Genomic DNA, 20,688 nt, shown 5'->3' on the forward strand with positions numbered 1-20,688 from the left:
CTGCATGCTCCAGAAATATTTCTAATTCTGAATCAGAATCATACATCAATGAGAAATCTGCTCTGGAACGCAGAATTTATAGCAAGGAACAAAGGTACAGTTTTCCTACAGTGATATCACTTGTGCGTAGGAAAAAGCATGTATGCTGCACGCACACTGCCAAATGTGACAGGTGCCAGTGTCTAATTTTGCTGTCTAAAATACTGAGCACATACCCACATTAATCTTTTTTGAAAAAATATACACATTCACTGCATACCTGCCAGTATGTTTTGTTTATAGTGAATGGCAGAAGTTAGAGTCACATGACCAATTTGCAACAAGCACATTCAGTCCAGGGAGGTAAAAATAATGACATCTAATCCTAAACCCCCTACATGGACTTTCTTAAGATAACAAAATAAAAAAGAGTCCAGTAGCACCTTTAAGAGTAACCAATTTTATTGTAGCATAAGCTTTCGAGAATCACGTTCTCTTCGTCAGATGCATGGAGGGCAGAAGGAAAATGGTCAAATATAGAGGAGGAACTTGTGCTGCAGTGAAATTGGATAGTCTAGGTGGTGCTGCTGAACTCTTTTTGATTTTGCTACTACAGACTAACACGGCAAACTCCTTTGAACCTTTACACAAGCAAACTGATCCCCACACCAAAAGGAGCTGTCTGCATCTCCATATCAAAGGAGTTGTTTACATCCCCCCTCTCCTCCTCCCCCCCTCCCCTCCCCTCCTCTATATTTGACCAGTTTCCTTCTGCCCTCCATGCATCTGACGAAGAGAACGTGATTCTCGAAAGCTTATGCTACAATAAAATTGGTTAGTCTTAAAGGTGCTACTGGACTCTTTTTTATTTTGCTACTACAGACTAACACGGCTAACTCCTCTGGATCTTAAGATAACATGGATTGCTTTTGGGGGGTGATGAAGAAGACATATTTTATCCAAAGCCCAGGTTTTGTGTGAAATGACTGTTGCAAGAGGGCCTTAATCCCTCTCCTGAATGTGCCTTCCAGAGCAAATGAAGCACAAAAAAACCTGTCTTACAACAAAGAACTGGCAAGACTTGTCAAGACTAGCATATATGAACAGCAACAACAGCAACAACTGCGCTTACATACCACTCTTCCAGACAGATTAATGCCCCACTGAGATCAGTGAACAAAGTGAGTGTTATTATCCCCACAATACAGCTGGGGAGCTGGGACTGAGAGGAGTGACCTGCTGAGCTCATGGCAGTAGTGGGATTTGAACCAGCAGAGTGCTGATTTGCAGCCTGACCCCACTTAATCACTATACTACAGCAACTATGAGATCAGTGGATCATTCTTGTGAGGAAAAAATAATTGAAGTTGAATCTAATCTTTTCTTTGGTTATAAACTATTCAGTGAATATTATATAATACTGACATTGCTGAATTACAAAAGCAAAAAGAATTCATCACAGACAGTTAAGGCAAGCTCGATTTTCACCCAGTAGCAACTGTAAGAGCCCATCAACAACATTCTAGTAATTTAAGTATTGCAAAAGTATAATTCTGAAAGAAAAACAAGCTATTCAGGCTATATTTTAATTAGAAAATGCAAAAGCAAGCAAATTACTCCAAGCAGAGGCTTGGAGCCAGAGGCTCCTTGTCTTGGAAAAAAATCAGCATATGTCCTGATATAAAGTCCTGTCTTCATACCTACTGGACAGCTTTCAAAATAAGATGCAAATACAGTGCAATCTTATGATGAGTTACTCCAGTCTTAGCCCATTAAAGTCAATGGACTTAGAGTGGAGTAACTCTCCATAAGATTGCACTGTAAATGTAGCAGCCAACCAGTTCCAGTTCCCTGGATTCATAGCCAGGGTCCCTTTGTTCACTAGAGAACATGGGATTGATTCCTATCCTTCAGTGCAATTACAGAGAGAAGCACATAAAATTTTATGAAGACCTGTGGAATGTGCACAGTACAGGAAGTTATTAAAATAGCAGATTCCACCCAAATTGGTCCTTAATTATGATGTTCATGTGATTGTTTCTTCTTTATGGAGCAACACAACCTTTAAATTCACACACAGTCACTATGTGAATTTCCATACAATGCATATTATCCCAAGCTCCAAGATCTACATAAATTACAAAGAAAATGGTTAAACAGCTACTGTTGTAGTTTTCCTGTTCCATCAAGTAAATCCTGAATGTTATAATGAATCATGTTAACTTACTAGAAAACTAATTAGCCTCAACGTGAACAGAACCAGGTTAGCATATTTTGACACAGCTTGTTATCTAATATGTTACACTGAAATCAAGTACCTTACAAGAACCTTCTCTGCTCCCTCCCACCCCCACAGTGTTGCCTTTATGCCCTGGGAAATTTGACTGCATCAATTGCATAGAATAATAACTATGCAGGTTGGTAAACTGTGCTGAAGATGAGGAAGGAGAGAAATTGTTTCCTTCTATCTCTTCACTCAATAAACCTCTACTGACAGATTGGTGGATCCAACCCAGAATTCTTTATACTTTATATTCTACTCCTAGCTTGTATTGTGAGAAATTCTACCAAATTCTCCCCGGCCCAGTTTTAAGAGATCAGATACACTTTGCAAGTTTCAAATAACATACATTTGTGATGGTAATAAGAGCATGGAGAATCTTCACACAATGATGTGTGGACAATCTCTGTGGCAAGCTGAATTGACAGTGACCAACCAGCTAACTTTATGACTAAGAAAGATTATTTCCTCTCCCACTGGCTTTTATGTGAATGGCAAGTCCACGAACTATGCAAAACTGAATTATTCAGGAGGGGTTTTTTCACTCAGGTAATAGGGCTGTGCTGTAAGAAATGACTCAGAGAGATGCTGTGGTACAGTGACAGGGACTGTAGGCTATACTACTGGGAACTGTCTGTAGATATAGATACGCTCCTACTGGGTAGTTTCTGCATTGTTTAATATATCAAATTACTTATGATTTGGTTCAGCAATATTACATCTCTGTGTTCAGAATTATGCTTTTCAAATTTCAGCAATCCATAGCTTACTGTATTGTTTATCAAATATCTCAGCTGTTGATTGTGTTGACTTGCAGTGTATTATCTGCCTTCAATCTTAGTGAGAAGGATGTACTATAAATAACATGAATAAATAAATAATAATTTGCCTGCAACACTGACAAGCACTACATTATATGTACAATACCGTCTACAATCTTGCAATAATAAAAACTAGTGCAGGAAGCCTTTGGCTAAAGACATACAGTTTCTTGTAGCTAAATGTAAAAGATTGCTGCGGTATCGAAAAAGTGGGAGTACTTGAAAGAAAGACTTATGAGATTCTGATCAAACATACTGACTGGCAAAGTTTGCAGACAATTTATTATTTAGGCAATAAAAGTGCACTTGGGTTACATGGAACACAGACTTTTTCCATTCCTGGCTGCCATTCCACTATGAGGAAATGACCTTTCCTAAGCACTCAATAAGCAAGATAGTTCTTCCCACAGAAATATGCATAAATTAGCGGTGCAGTGATATGGCCACTTATGGGATAGTGCCCACTATAACTCTGCTAACATATTCCAGAGACATGCAGTTTAGTGTACAACTTCAAAACCATGTTGGAATCCTTTCTCTTACTAAAGCATTTTATTCTTTGAAGGGTATGAGCTACTCCTTCTTCCCAAACACTGTGGAAAGCATTTCCTGCTTTCTAATTTGCCTAAACAGTGCCAATCTCATTATACGCATACAGTTGAAATACTGCTGCTACAGGATCGTGCTTGTTGCAGATACAGGCTGATTCCGCACACGTTGGATAATGCACTTCCAATCCTCTTTATAGAATGGAATGGATTTTTTCGTGTGCGGAACAAAAAATCTACCTCAAACGACTGATAAAGTGCATTGAAAGTGCATTATCCAACATGTGTGGAATCAGCCATAATTCAATCAGAAGCCTCTCCCCCTTACATTAAGCCTGTATATGCACTAAATGACACCACTAGTTCTTAAATGCAGTCCAACATCAACTCTTTCTGCATCTGTAGTTGCATTTTCAAATAATTAGTATGACAAATTAAAAAGCTCTTTGTCATTGAAGTATTTGGTATCACATGACAGCACAGAATATACTAAATGCACTGCCCAGTAATGAGGTTACAAAATGTACTTTCTATTCTAGAAAACTTTTTTTTTCATGAGTCACTCCATGTTTGTATTCAACAGATGTCCTAGAGCTGACTTATCATATGTGACTAATGTTCCTAAGATTAAAACTAATAAGGCAACTGGAACCAAAACATAAAATTAAAGACAATGTTTCTTACAGCATGTACAGAAATGTAATCTGTGTGTTCATGTATGAAAGCTTTAAAATGAAGATATCTGGAAATACATCTTTTCCCCACAACTCATAAGCATTTCAACAGCAACTGCATGCAAGGACATGAATATAATTAAACTACCTAGCCCTTGATATTCAAGGATACTTTTGTAGTCACACACTGGAATCAAACAGCAACACCTTTATGGAATTTCCAATGACAAATTTTAATCTCTTTCGAGGATAGTTCAAATTTAACATTAATTTCACTATGACTGGAATATTCCACAATGGTTAAAGGAACTGTGCGAGAGTTTTCTGGGATTCACTGCCAATCTTTCACAAAAAAACTGAACAGAATACTGTTATTAGGTACAGTACCCTCTATACACCCATGCTTATTACAAAGGAATATTAGATATCTTCAAGATTCTCGCATCCATGCCACCTACACTCTGTGAACCAGAAATCTCACTGGCATTACTTGTATGTTTTGGACACACACACACACACACTCATTGCCTGCTTCCAGCCTCTGGTAACCACCAACACAAACCTGTGCCAGTTTGTCCACTTGGCTTCTACATGGTCCTCTCCCTAAACCCAAGCTTATCTCCAGTCTAAAGTAACTTGATCAGTTGCTCAAGCAAATTCGCTTCAGTGTCATTGAGATCTACAGCTAGGAACCTTTCAGGTTTCAGAGTCATTTATAACCTTGTTGATCCTTGTGGGAGCTGGCAGCACAAAGTGGCTGCCATGGGGTGCAATTGTAAAATGGCTGCCTTGGGATGCTAGGGCCAACCCCAAAAGCAAAAAAACAAAAAGAAAACAAAAAGTTGAAAGGCTGTAAGCAAGCATTCTCCTACAATAGAGGCTGCTGTTCTTGAATAGCACTCCCTACAGACAAAGGTGTCTTCTAGATTCTTCTGAAGCACCTCCTGCGCAAATGTGGAAGAAAGGAGCCAAGAGCAGCTTTTTCATAGGAGAAAATACACTTCATCAAAGAAGCAAGTGGGCACTTGAAAAACATTGCTGGGTGCCAGACTGGAGATCAACTGATTTACAATATTCCATGCCCTTCAAAATTCATGTTAGCAATATTTTTAAGGTTGCATTTGCTTTCCAGATGAAAAGCATCCATACAGTTTGCCTTTGCAGTAGCAATATTCCTTGTCCTGGGATAACTTTTTTCCAAGTGTAGGCTGGGAAAAGATGCTACACATGGGACATAATTACAGTATGTGAGTGAAAGAGAAACAAGGTAATTATAATGGAGTAAAATCAAGAGGAGAAATGAAGTAAATATGTCCACAGTAGAAGTCAGTAGGAGCAAACTATATTTCGATCACTCTCACAGATCACCTTTGCTTATGTATCAGCAAGTAGGCAGTTATCTGAATTCACTGCAGTGTAGTACTGAAGTTCTAAAGACCACGTTCAGTTCACCTACTAATATACAAGCAAGATTTGGGTCCAGTAGAACTTTGTTCTACTATGGACCACCTGAAAGTACTAATAAATGTTACAATATAACTAGTGCACTACAATAATTTTTTTAAAAAACATAAACTTTATTTGATTTCAAACAGCATACATCATACAACTGAGCATACATGCAATTCAAAGTGGTCTGACACATTGGATACAGAAAGTAAACTAAGTTTTGTACAACATTAGATAACATTTTATATAAACATTAGATACTATATCCTAAGCAATGCTAACCGTTATAAGTAGATAAGTAATCAGGTCAGATAACATAGTGATTTAGAGATGAGACTGAGATTAGGAGAGTATTTGATTTAGTACATTTTATTTGTTATTAAAGTTCTATGTTTATGAATGTCTGATATGGTCTTTTTAATGTTTGTGAATCATTACTGGAAAGATATTCTATAAATGGGTACCATTTTTCTAAGAAATTTGACAGTCTGGAATAATTTTCTGACTGTTGAAGTTTGTCTGATATCTTTTCCATTATCAGGTGGTCCCATACCTTAATGAACCAGGTGCTTAGGTTAGGTGGATGTTGGGATTTCCATCTTGATGCTATGGCAGTCTTAGCTGCTACTAAGAGGGATGAAATCAGATCTCACCTTATTTGTGGTATCTGGTCACTTTGCCAAAGGTCCAGAAAGATAAGCTCAGGTTTAAAAGGTATTTTATAACTTGTTATTAAGGTAATGTGATGTAGTACTTTTTTTCCAATATTCCTCTATATAAACACATTGCCACCAACAATGGGTAGCCTATTTCTCTGCACTTTTCCCAGCATATTGGTGATTTGGCTGAGGATATTCTGGACAATTTTTGTGGGATTATTTATTTTTTATTTATTTATTTATGTCATTTATAGTCCACCTTTCTCACTGAGACTCAAGGCGGATTACACAGTATGAGGTTAATACAATCAGTATCAAGTAAGTACATTTCAATACAATACCATAAGGTAAACATATACAAGTTTAAAGACATAGCATTAGCAAGGATACAAGACATAGTAGAAATACTGAAGCAAAACATAATCAATTCTAGGACTAACATTAGAAGTATGGAGCGATGGTTGTACACAGGAGTACATATTTAAAGCAGCAGATAATATATGAAGCAAAAATGGTGATGAAGTCTATGATCCCCAACTTGTTAGTGAAGCACCTAAGACCCCATCCCTAAAATGCAGCCCTCCCACTTGAGTAAAAAGCCTTTTTGAATAGTTCGGTTTTGCATCGTTTACGGAAAGCCAGGAGAGTGGGGGCTCTTCTGACTTCCTCAGGCAGGTCATTCCACAGGATAGGGGTCACCACAGAGAAAGCCCATGTTCAGGCTGCTGCTGACTTCACCTGTGTGCAGCCTGGTACCTGCAGGAGACCCTGTTCAGATAAGCAAAGCTGCTGTGGAGGAACATAGGGAGGGAGGCAGTCCGTAGGTATGCTGGACTAAAGCCGTGAAGAACTTTGTATGTAATAACTAATACCTTGAACTGAGCACGGTAAACGATGGGTAGCCAGTGGAGAGACTGTAGGATGGGAGTGATGTTCATGCTCCTGCTCGCTCCTGATAACAATAGAGCTGCAGCATTTTGCACTAATTGGAGCCTCCTAGCTAACTTAAATGGGAGGCCAATGTATAGAGCATTACAATAGTTAAGCCTTGATGTTACCATAGCATGGATCCAAGAGGCCAGATCAGCCGTGTCAAGATAAGAAGCCATCTTCCAGGCTAGAGTGAGGTTGTAGAAAGCATTTTTTGCCGCTGCCTTAACTTGTTTTTCTAGTAATAATGCTGGATCCGGTATAACCCCTAGGCTTTTAACTGAGTCTGCACGGGTCAGACAAACTCCATTGAAAGTGGGGAATACAATGTCCTTCAAGATCTCTGCCTTCCCAACAAGCATCACTTCAGTCTTGTCTGGCTTCAATTTCAATTTGTTGTTTTTCAACCATTTCACCATGGCTGTCTGGCAGCAATCTAAGATTTCCACTGCATCTTGCGGGGACCTGGATAGCGAGATATAGAGTTGGGTGTCATCTGCATATTGAAAACATCCAACTCCATAGCTGCGAATGAGTTCTCCTAAAGGCTTTATGTACAGGTTGAATAACGTGGGAAATAAGATTGTGCTCTGCGGAACCCCACAAGATAGTTCCCATTCTGGAGATAGCTGATCTCTGACAGCAACCCTTTGAGTCCATTCCATGAGAAACTGCTCAACCCTGGACAACTGTCTGTTGAGGTAGCTGGGCAGTTGTCTCCTGAAGGTCTCCCGTCGCCTTCTCCAGGTAAGTCTGGGGGCTGGGCTGTGGACCCCAGACACTAGTAGCATTAGTGGATGATCTCTGTCTGAATATGGACAAGGGCCATGCCTCCTTACTGCTTCTATTGGATCTGTCTGCAGCCTTTGATACAGTAGACCATGCCATCCTGTTGAGGTGTTTAGAAACAGAAGAGGGCATCAAAGGATATGCCCTGGACTAGTTTAAATAGGACAGAAATGTGCTTAAAGCAATTAACTGTTACAGTAAAAATGGAACATTCATTCCAGTTTCACCCCTAGAATCCTCTCACAACATGATACAGAATGAACAACCCTGCCGAACTCCAAGTACCTTATCTGGTAAACAGAAGGCACTACAATTTCTTGCTGACAGTACAATTTGGCACTCCCGTAGCAACATCTTCTGCACAAATACTTACACTGTGTTTGGCAATTCAACCAGAAGACCTCAATATTTACAGCTGCAAAAAGTGCTTTCTACAAACTCAGACTAGTTTGGAAGACAGGCCCCCTAACTCTACACAGGCCACCTGGATCTATGCCATGGTAACATCAACATTGTAGATATGAGGGCTGTATTGTAGGGAGGGTTTCTCAGATGCTTCGATACCTACTATGTAATTTGCCTTACATATTATCTGTTGCTTTAAATATGTACTCCTATGTACTATCTGTGCTTCATGTTGCCTAATATCAGTGCTAGAATTGATTATGTTCTGTTTCAGCATTTCTTCAACTCTGTATTGGATCCTTGCTAGTGCTGTGTCTTTGTAAAGTATTTGGTTGCTCTATATAATTGTTTATGGAAATGTTCTTGGCACTGTATGGAAACATCCTTGATACTGTATAGAAATGTCCTTGATACTGATTGTACTAATCTCACACTATGTAATTCACCTTGAGTCTCAGTGAGAAAGATGGACTAGGACTGTCTGATAAGAAATAACCCAGAGAGATGCCTTGGTTAAGGACAGGATCTATACACTAGGTACTGTCTGCTTATTTAAATATGCGTCTACTCCACACTGCTAAACAAGGTGTCTCTTTATGAAGGTGCCAAAATTCAAATGGGAAAGATCAACAGCTGCCCATACATGTGTATTTTCTGTTGTGGCCCCCATCTTATGGAAAGTGTGGAGGCCAGGAAGGCTTCTACACTTCTATCACTACGCAGATTGCATAAAATAAAACTATTCACAAGGACATTTTTATAAATAAATCAGAGTTGTAGTATAATAGAATGGTTCAGGGGGGTGCTTCTTTATAAAAGCAACAGTATTGTAGTCTACTCCACTATATGTTTTATCCTGCTCTTACTATATTATCTATTTTTTAAATTCCATTTTTGTACTGTTTATTACATATCATGTATGATACATACATACATACATATCTGACTCTCGAAAGCTTACACTCTGAAAATCTTGTTTGTCTCTAAGGTTCCACTAGACTCAAATCCTGCTGTTCTACTGTAGACCAACGTGGCTACCCACTAGCCTATAATTTACTTATTTATTATATTAGATTTTTAGTCTGCCCTCCCTGCATTGATCACAATGTATTTTGTGATCAAGAAATCTATTTATGTTGTAAGTTTCAAAATAACAAAATTTGGGAAAGCTTATTATCTTTTCACACATCTACAACATAACCCACAAAGCACTGCTGACCAAAAGATCGTATTGCATAGTGGTTGCAAGTCTGAGAAAGGAAGCTCCCAGTTCAAATCTGACCTAACTCTCAAATTAACAAAGTGGTCAAACAACCATTGTGTCTCAGACTAACAGCACAATGGGGGGGGGGGCAAAAGCTTTCAGGAAATCCACTAGCCACTACACCAGTACATCTCCGAGATACACCAGCACAAGCAGGCGTTGTCCCGGCACTGTACCCTGGCACTGCCACACCACTGCTGCTAGTGCTGCCCTGCCATCAATCCTTAAATCAGCATGGAACTGAGCTGGCGAAAGTGCATGGCTCAAATTAGTTAGCTCCCTAAACTGATCCAGCCTGGGAACATCTGCCAACAGCAGTGGAAAGTTACACCAGCAAAAAATATGGTGTAGTACATAGATGTCCAAGCAACAGAAAAGGATAGGTGCCCCCTCAAAGTGGCAGTCCTGCCCAAAAGCCACAGCAGAGCACTCGATACCAACTAAATCCAATCCCCCCCCAACAGTGGCCAAATCCCCTCCCCAAATCACTGTCTCCACCAACATTATATAAACCTCATCCAGGACACCCTACAAATCATTAGGTAGGACTCTGCCTCACAGCTCTCTGCCACGTGGAGTTCAAGTGTGTAGCACTGCACTTCAGTGGAGGGAAAGGCACAGAATGGGCACTCAGTACTACACGGGGCACACTGAGCAGTAACATGCAAAGGGGAGCGCAAAGTGCATGATGTGTGGCTGACGTTCTCATTTCAGAACGCTAACAGGTTCCCCATCTCTGGAGGCCCAGGCCGAAGGGGTGACCACATTCTAGCAAGTAAGCAGGAGCAGGGATCAAGCTGCCTCACCCTGGGAGTCTTAACCTGTCTCTCCTGTTCCCCTTACACAAGGCTGCCCACCATCCCCTCAAGGCACCATCGCTCATATCATGCAATGGGGTGTACTCCTGGTGAAATGTTCTTGTAATAGACTGTTAGCACACTCCTTTGCCAGGGAGCCCTCTCTCCTCCAGCTGGGGCCAGGGCACAACTGTGTTTTGGGGTGCCTAGCAGCTGCCCCTCTATACTCTGTGGACCAGGTGGTCAAGCAATCCAGGAATACATTGCCTTGCAGGATCTGAGCCCCAAGCAGCAGCACTGGATGGAGCAGTTGCAGTAGCACAACACTTCCTTGAGGGCTGGATAAGTGTCATTAGAAGGGCAACAGCATGTGTCTTAGCAAGGTCTCCTGGCAAATGCCGCTCCCACCTACCCCCAGGGGTCGGACTGCAAATTCTGCCAGAGTGTCACAGGCATGGCTGTAGCCAGCATAGCATGTCCATTGTCTGCCATCTCTGCACATCTCAGTTTTGCACCTGTGCGGGTGGTGATTCAACAGGGAGGCCTGGGAGCATACTGCAGTCCCTGCCACTCTGCCCAGTTCCATGCTAGTTCCTGGAGTGTCCTGCCTTGGGCAGCTTTCCAATCTGGGAGTCTGCTTCTTTCAGCTGCATGCTGTGCTAAGGGAAGCTCAGCCTTTCTCCCCACAGCATCTCACAAAGGTACAGGTGCCATACTGGAGAGAGAGCTGTCAACCCAGTTCACTGGATCTCTTAATGATCTGCAGTTCAATAAATCTGGGGTGTTATACGATTCTGTCCCTGCCTGTTTGTGACTGGATGAGACTTGCTCCACACCCTCTTTCCCTAATCTGTAATTTCCCTTTAGGGCTGCCCATTCAAACATCCAGGAGGGTGGGCACAGACTCAGGGATGCCCATGCTGGGATGGCTGTGGTTTGTCTTTCTGCAGCACCTACATTATACCCCCACCCACTGGGCTGGTGGGTGATTTGGGAGGTATGTGGGGCTAGACTACTCTTGGAAGGGGGGAACTCTAGGTCCCATACTCTTCCACAGCCTTGCTGGAATCTGATAAACCAAGTAGTTTGTCGGTGCAGGGGCAGGGCACACACATTGAATGAAAGGAAGCTGGTTCCATGGGTGCAGTGGTGTGGGGAGTTGTGGAGTGGCATCCTAGCCAAAATGATGGGTCTCCAGGATGACTCATTGGCTGGACCATCCCTTCCACTCTTTTGCAGTTTGTGGGAGCAAAATGTCAGCTCTGTGGCTTTTGTCTGCCTCTCATCCCTCCCCTTTTGGATTCAAACCAAAAGCTCTGGTTGGGCTATCCCACTAAGCAATGCCTATTTATGCAACAACCTCGGCTTAGCCCCATGTGGCTGCTGGTGCTATTAGGGCTGTAGAGGATGCCTAGTGCCTGCTGGCATACCTTGGTTGAACTTCCTCTTTTAGTCCAATGCTTAGGATGCTGGTCTTTAGTGTGGGGGGACTGTGGATTCAAGGCCACCCTCTGCCTTCTCCCCCTTTCTTTTTTGTACCTTTTCTAGGAACAGGGGTGTTCGTCTCAGAAAAAGGCTGCTTGCATATGGGCAGAACTTTTACCACGGAAGGCGTGGGCATCCTGTTTGCCATAAAGGTGCCTCTTCCCTATGGGCTGGGGGGCGTTCTTGGATACCCTGCCTCTGTTGTGGTTTTGCTATTATTGCACCTTTCCTCCCTGCCTGTGGGTTGTCTGTGGGGGAGGCAATGGCATCAAGGGGCAGTTGACAGATCACTGGTTGGTGTTTGACTGTGCCTTTGTGTGCCATTCAAAGGGCCAACATCAGCTGCCACTGCAAGATTAGACGTTGTCAGGGTTGTTACAGACTCTGGTACACTCCTTATGTCTTCTCTGACTTTTGGAGAAACAGATGTTGCTGTTTCCCCCTGCAGAATGTCCTCAGGGAATGAGCCAGTACTGTTGCAACTGCACCAGCAGACGGCCTTCTCCCTCTGGACAGCCTTGAACTCTAAATCACCTACCCCTTTACCCAAACCCAACAAGGTCTACCCAGCAGGGTTGCTGTAAAGAGTATCAAGATGAGACAGTTCACACAGCACCATACATGAGCCAGTGGTACATGATCTACATGATCAAGCCTGGGGCTTACATATCACCCCTCTTTATATGCTCTGATTCAATGAGTTACTCCTTTATAGGCTCTATTTCAGTTTCTTAGTTATGGTGCAAGTCATGGTATGTTGTTGCCACATCACAGTCAACAAAGTATGGTTTGTACTAGCCTTCCAAATCAGCAGCATTTACAAGTCAGCTCAAACTGTGCCCAACTGGTTTATTAGTTTATCAGAATATTCCAATATCCCACCTTTCTATTTAAAAATAAATACTGAAAGCAGTTTACAATAATAAAACCTAAACAAATCAGATAAAATAAATAACACACAATAAAAATTTAAAAACAGAGGAGATTTAAATGAAAAGGCATTCCAGAAAAAAAACGTTTTCAGCTGACACCAGAAGACTTCTAGAGAAGGAATGATCCACAGTGCAAGAGGGAGTGAGTTCTGGTGTAATGGTACTTTATGGCTGGCACTAAACAGAAAGTTATGTAATAATGTCAAGATACGGTAAATGGAGGAGATTGAGGTTCCCCCTACTTCTTCCAAAAAAGCCACTGTTGCATTAACGTAAGTCAACAGCATGGCATGCAAGACTAAAATCAATAGATTACAGCCTGATATAAAATACAACACAGACAGAACAAGACTGAAAATAACTTAATATTGCAATCTACTTTTTGCAGTGCCGGTCATGGAGCTTTGACTCCTCAATAGGGGTGTGCACGTCGAAAACATTCGGATTTCCTGTTTTGGGTTTACCCGAAGCAGGAAAAACATTCGGAAATACCCAAAACCCGAAGCGCTTCGGAATGCTCCGTAAAGATTAGAAGCATTCCAAAGTGATTCAGCGGGCTTGGTTTTCCCCCAGCACCCCCCATCCACTCCCACCCCAAATCCCGCACAAATCCCCTCCCCTCCAGCCCACTTACCTGGCCCTTTAAAGATCCCTTTAAATGATCAGCTGGCAGGCAGCGGGGGGGATTCCCCCCTGCCGCCTGCCAGCTGATAGTTTAAAGGGTGGGCACTGCAGGGCTGCTCCCTCTGACACCCGGCAGAAGCAGCCTGGGGCGCAGACCTTCCTGGAGAGAGAGGGGAGGGGAGATTTCCTCTCTCACCGGGAGGGCCAGTGCGCTGGGCCATTTCTCCCTGGTGTCAAATAGACAGGGAAAAACTCCCTGTCTCTTTGACATTGGGGAGAAGCAGCCTGGCAGCGCAGACCTTCCCGGTGAGAGAGAGGGGGGAGATTTCCTCTCTCTCTCTCACCAGGAGGGTTGGCGCGCTGGGCTGTTTGTCCCTGGTGTCAAAGAGACAGGGAAAAACTCCCTGTCACTTTGACATTGGTGAGAAGCAGCCTGGCGACACAGACCTTCCCTGTGAGAGAGAGGGGGGAAATTTCCTCTCTCTCTCTCTCTCTCTCTCTCACCGGGAGGGCCAGCGCACTGGGCTGTTTCTCCTGCGCCCAGCAGGGAGGTGCAGGCTTATGCCTGCTTCCTCACCGCCCCTTTCACCCACCGCTGATGGGACTGGGGATTTCCCCAGCCCTGTCAGTGGCGGGTGAACGGAGCGCCCAGCAGGGGCTCACAGGCGTTTACCTGCGTCCCCCCTGCCACTGTCATCCGCCACAGACGGGGCTGTGGAAGTCTCCAGCCCCGTCCACTGCGGCTGATAACAAGCACCCAGTGGGGGCTTGCAGGCATTTTGCCTGCATTCCCCTTGCCGCTGTCATCCGATGCAGACGGGGCCAGGAAAGTCTCCAGTCTCTGACCCCGTCCGTGGCGGCTGTCAGCAAGCACCCAGCGGCGGTGGCTCGCAGGCATTTGTCTAGGGTGCCCGGCTGATGGGGGCAGGGAACGGAGGGCGAACGGAGCACCCGGCAGGGGGATGCAGGCTTATGCCTGCATCCCTGCCTCCTCCTTCGCCCGCCGGTGTCGGGACCGAGGAGCTCCTTGGTCCTGACACCGGTGGGCAAACGGAGCACCTGGCGGGGGGATGCAGGCTTATGCCTGCATCCCCGCTGCCTCCTTTGCCTGCCGGTGTTGGGGCCAAGGAGTTTCCTGGCCCCGACTGAAGCGCCAGCACTCAGCCGCTCCTTGGGGAAGCCCCCGACGAGCAGCTGATTCAGGGGTTTAAATGTCCCTTTCCCTGCTGCTCGCAGTGGCAGGGAAATGGGCATTTAAACCCGAAGCTTTCCAAAGCATTATGAATGCTTCGGGAAGCTTTGCTTCGGGATTTCCGAATCAGGTACGATTTGGGAATTTTACCCGAATTGGATTCCCAAAGTGCACACCCCTATTCCTCAATGCTAACTAAGCCACGGAGTCTGTCTGTCTGGACAGGAGCTTATAGGATGCCTTCTCCTCCCATACAGAGGTATACAAGAACCGTTATATCTATTACCTTTATTATTATTACAAGTTGGGGGTTGTGAGGGGGAAGGAGAGTATTTTTTTAAAATTGGTAATTAACTCCTCAGTCAAATAAAGCAGGACTGCTAAGCTCCAAGGATGAGGCACTCTTTTAACCCTGTCTAAATCCATAAGCAATTGCCCTATTGCAAGTTCTCACTGAAGTCTGAGGCTAGGTATACAGGAAGGTATTACTCTAAACCTGAACCTAAGTGGGACAGTGCAGGAAAGGGGATATTTTTATCCAGTCCTTTGTTTGCTGCTCAGAAGAGTTTGGGGGAAAGACAGAAAAGAGCAAGAGTCCAGTAGCACCTATAAGACTAACAAAATTTGTGGGAGGGTATGAGCTTTTCGTGAGGCTCACTTCTTCAGAGAGAGGGATCTGCCTTTGTTCAGCAGGGGATTGTCCTCTAAGCCAATTTCCTCCAAGCCAATTTCCCTTTTCTCTCTACCCTCACCTTTTTTTTTTAAGTGCAGTTACATTTACCAAGGCTATGTTTCAGCTGAGTATGAGAACTAAGTGATAGGTCTGGAGGTGGAGTTTTATGGAACAGAGTTCCTCTGAGAGGGAGGGTTAGGATATGAACAGCAGGAGCAAATGGGTAGAGGTTTTATATGTATGATAGACCTTCAGGTAGCTCAGGTTTACATTTTTATTTGTAAATTTTGTGCCGCCCTTCCACCAAGGAGCTTAGGATAGCATACACTATTCTTCCCCTTTTCCATTTTCCATTCACAAGAACCCTGTGAGGTAAGGTTAGGCTCGGTGCAAATGAACGACCCAAGGTCATCCAGGGAATTTCATGGCAAGCAGAGATTTGAACTTGGTTCTTCCCATCCCAAGCTCAATGCCACAACAGAAAGTTCCTCTCAGGACAGGACAAGTAAGGATTGAAGGCAGAAATATACTGGGATGTCTCAGAACAAAAGACGGGGGGGAGGGCTATAAGACAGTTTAAAACGTAAAGGCAAGAAAGTTGTGCTGGGTATGGAGAAGGGTGGGAAGCCAATGTACAATGACGAATTATTTTGACAGCACAGTTTTAGATAAAAGTGACAGAACTGAGATGACAAGGGAATACTGACGAGACGAAACAGTAAAGAAAACAGGACATGAACACATAAAACAGCGTTTTAGGTGAAGAGACAGGAAAGAAAGGCTTTATTTTTAGGTATAAGGAAAAACAACATGACTCTATGATATTTTAAATGCAAGAAATAAAGACACAAAGAATGTAATCTGGAATAATAACTGTATCATAGTATTATGATTGATAAAATTGAAGCACAGTTGCTGAAATTTCCAAGACATTTAACTGTGAACTCTCACTACATTCATGAACTTCACAAAATAAAATATCCCTTAGATGAAGAATGGTTGTCTTGGTTGTTGTGGGTTTTCCGGGCTGTATTGCCGTGGTCTTGGCATTGTAGTTCCTGACGTTTCGCCAGCAGCTGTGGCTGGCATCTTCAGAGGTGTAGCACCAAAAGACAGAGATCTCTCAGTGTCACAGTGTGGAAAAGATGTTGGCAGGTCATTTATATCTACTCAGGAGAGGTAGATATAAATGATCTGCCAACATCTTTTCCACACTGTGACACTGAGAGATCTCTGTCTTTTGGTGCTACACCTCTGAAGATGCCAGCCACAGCTGCTGGCGAAACGTCAGGAACTACAATGCCAAGACCACGGCAATACAGCCCAGAAAACCCACAACAACCATCGTTCTCCGGCCGTGAAAGCCTTCGACAATACAATGGTTGTCTTGCTGCCTCCTATGCTCTAAATGACCAAGATAATATTGTTGTTACTCACCTTTGGATCGAGTGGAAATATCCATCCCTTCCACCACCTCCTGCTCTGCCTTTATTTCTTCTTCAGCCAAGCTATGAGAATAAAGAGAGATTATTATGTTCACTTTTTCATTTTATATATTGCAGCTTAAAAGTGGCAGAGGAGCCAGGGCATATTATCAGAAGACTGATTCACATTTCCTTCTACAGTGATAGTGTCGCCATTTTAAACAATGAAATCAGCACTTTTGTCCAACAGCCAACAGTGGAGTACACATAGACCACATTCTAAACTCTGGAATACCACCTCCTACATATACTTAGGAGTTTGATGCAGTGATGACAAGAAGTGAAATGGCAATTGGGGGGCACAGTTATTAGTTTTACTGGACTATTTATTGGTCTCATGGATATGTAAAGCCCTGAATGTTAGCAAGGGTTTGTGAGAAATGATGAAAACAGGATTCTTTGATATGTTTCAGCAGGGCGTTTCAAGCAAATTTTACTAGCGCTTGCATTTCAGATGGATATTTACTTACTTCATTTGTTGTCCACCTTTCTTGTTGAGTCTCAAGGTAGACAAAGTTCTAAGTTGGGTAATACCCATGAATCTGTTCAAATAATTTTTCACACTATCCTACACAGAAAATTGCAAATATATACATCGCTTCTAAAACATTCAATTCAAGAAAGATGGCAGAAAGCAGAAAAGACAAAGAAGTGCCTGTATAAATTAACTTATGTCCAGTTTAAAAATGTAAGATAAAACATCTATAAGGTAACATTCAAAGCACTAGACCAATTGTTGTTTCTACATCCTATTCTGACCTGAAAACAATTTTTAAGAACTCTATTCGAGTACCAATATTATTGGTTTCATTTAATTTTAAATAATTATCTCCACAGAATATAACTGACCTGGTGAATCCCACACAAAGAATGAAGTTTAGCAAGTCTGAATTTACATGTCTCTATGAAAACTGGAAATATTTATTTATTTATTAACTACCTAAAACCACTGTAGAAAAATGTTTTTAAAGCAGACAACTATAAACCAATGTTTAAACACTAATAAGTGGCCTAATACAATCTGTACTGTTCTCACTTCCAGATCAGCAACCTTTTTGTAACAGTTTAACTCATAAACTGAATGTCAACTGGTGATGAAAATCATGAATAAGGGGGGTGGAGAGATGTTAGAAATGTCACCGCTAGAAAAAACAGGTGGAACTGTATCTAATAAAGCTGTCCAGATGTTATTTATTTATTTGATTTATATACCACTTCAATTAAGAGCTTGAAGCGATTCACAATGATTTCCTCACTTAAAAGCAATACAAAACATAATATATGCAATAAAACCACAGTAAAATAACAGCATAACACTTAAAACTGGTCTAGTCCCAACCTCAGATTATAAAACCCTGCAGATAACATAAAGTTGTAGGTAAATGTAATATACAACAATCAGGTCTGCCTTACATTAAAATATTAATTGCCCAAAGCACGCTGGAATAGTTCTGCCTTGCAGTTTCCGACCATTAACAGGTCCCGCTGCGCACGAATGCCTTCCGATGGTGCTTTCCAAAGAGAGGGTGCCACAACTGTAAAGGCCCTCTTCACCAACGGGAATCATATGATGGTTAAGCAACCAAAAAGGACGTATGAGCAACAGTGCATGAGAACAGGTCATCTAGTCCAGCATTTTCTTACTAGTCCAGCAGCAAGCAAGCAGCAATATCTCTGGAAAGCTCACAATAAAGGGATGGTACAAACTTCCTTTCTAGCACTTGGCTATCAGGGGTGTTCTACTTCTGAGTATATGAAGATCGTGTCTAATAGCCATTCATTTTTATTTCATTGTTTTATTTTTTTATATAAGAATGTTTACCTGAAGTCATTTAAACTGCAGGTAGTGTATAGAGTGTGAAGACGTTCTCCCAGCTTATTTGTCCTGAACCAGTTTCATTAGCTGATTCTGAAAGCTAGTTATTTTTGAGACTTGCTCTCTATCTTCCTTTATGAACTGTTCAAAATGTTATAGCACTGTAACATGTCTCCTCATTTTTTCCTAAACTAAAATACCCATAGTGATTTAGTCTTTCCTCATAAGGAAAAATATCCTAAATCCCGTATTATTTTAGTAGTTCTTTTATGTAACTTCTGTAGACTGACCAAAATCTACCTGAAACCAAAACAGCACACAATATTCTAAATATGGGTGCCTTGTACAGATAATTTCACCACTAATTAGTATACAACATTTTATTTTCCATCTGTTTCCTATAATAGACTACTAAGTAGTACAGATTTGTAGACTACCTCGCTCTCACTAATGTTTTTTAAAAAAAACTGCACTGGTTACCAATTGATTTCTAAGCACAATCCAAGTTGATTGCTTATATTTTTAAAGAAGTAACTGGCCTGGAACTCTTGTACTTACAGTGCATTTCTAAAAACACTTTGCTAGGAGTAAGCCCCACTGAATAGAACTGAGCAGGATTCTGAGTAGACCTGCTTAGGGTGGCACTGTCAAGGACTGACTCCGCCTTTAAGAATCTGCCCAGCTACTAAGATTACCCATCAGAAGGCAGTGCACACAATAGGGCTTTCTTCAGAAGAAAAACAAGGGGCCACAAAAAACAAGGCTTTTTCCGAGATGGCACATACTGTTTTGGTTTTAAGGTCTCGCACGAAGATTTTCCCAGACATTTGGCAAAAATTACTATTTTAGTTAACTCTTAGCTGTTTTTAATGGTTTGACTTTAACTACTACCATAATTACTTCAATGACTATTCATTAGCAATTATAAAATTTCCTGTAACTCTGTAAGATTCACTTTTTTCCTGATATTATTGTACTGAGTCTATTTTTGTGAACCATTTCAGCTACAATACAGTATTTTAAAAAGGAAACCTAAATAAATAATAAAAGGCCATATATCAGCAAATACATTGAGATGATTAATTTATTGAATTTATACTCCGCCCTCCCCACATCAGCGGGCTCAGCTGATCTGTCCTAATGTACATAATTTTGCTTACAATATCAGCTTGGATCCTGTGATAAATCTCCACTGAGAGACAGGATCTCCATCAACTGAATGAGACTCTCTCATGCCCCAACCTGCTCAAAATGATCCCCAAAAGGCTGTCTTTAGAGGGCAGGGGACCCCTAGGACAGCATGAGGAGAAGGAACTGGCAGAAATTCCACACACCCCTCTGTTAATAAAAATTGTTTGTGGGTCCAAGCCCTCAATCTGCTATTGCTGTTGTTTCTCAGTCGCACAGAGTTTGTTCTGGAAGCTTTTTGTGGTCTTCTGGGTATTTTACTATCCTGATATCATGGTATCATGTGCTAATTTGACCACCTCAATATTCACCCTCAGCTAAAGAACAGAACCACAATTCCATACTAGATCCTTGAGGAAAGCCATTAGTTACTCCCTTCCTCAATGTTTTTGTTTTTCAGTAGCTGGTGGTCCATTACACAGGCCTCTGTGATCTTATCCTTATGAGCCATTCAACACCACAATATTTTCTGGATCCTATCTAAATGTTTGTAGACAGCCTCAATCATGAATGATTAGTTAATCAAGTCTTCTCTTCATAAACAAGAAGGCAGTAAATTATCTCTGCCCTTACCTAACTTCTAATATTTCCCTTCTCCCATAATCTCTTTTGCTATTGCTAACAAAATACACAATTTCTAAGCTTAATTCAAGAAGCTGTTCAGTTTTTCAAAGGGGTAGTCCACTAACTTTGTTCCT

General features: G+C 42.1%; 1 protein-coding gene across 5 annotated transcripts in view; it reads right to left on the reverse strand.

Moving 5' to 3' along the window:
* ZMYND8 (zinc finger MYND-type containing 8) overlaps positions 1-20,688 on the reverse strand; it is a 118,386-nt gene that overhangs the window by 66,912 nt on the left and 30,786 nt on the right. For all 5 annotated transcript variants that reach the window (XM_054979882.1, XM_054979881.1, XM_054979883.1 and 2 more), the window contains exon 2: positions 16,940-17,010. In XM_054979882.1, coding sequence (XP_054835857.1) covers positions 16,940-17,010 — 71 coding nt within the window. The remainder of the gene's footprint in view (positions 1-16,939; positions 17,011-20,688) is intronic.

This window comes from Eublepharis macularius, chromosome 5, assembly GCF_028583425.1.
Source record: "Eublepharis macularius isolate TG4126 chromosome 5, MPM_Emac_v1.0, whole genome shotgun sequence".
Lineage (NCBI taxonomy): Eukaryota > Metazoa > Chordata > Lepidosauria > Squamata > Eublepharidae > Eublepharis > Eublepharis macularius.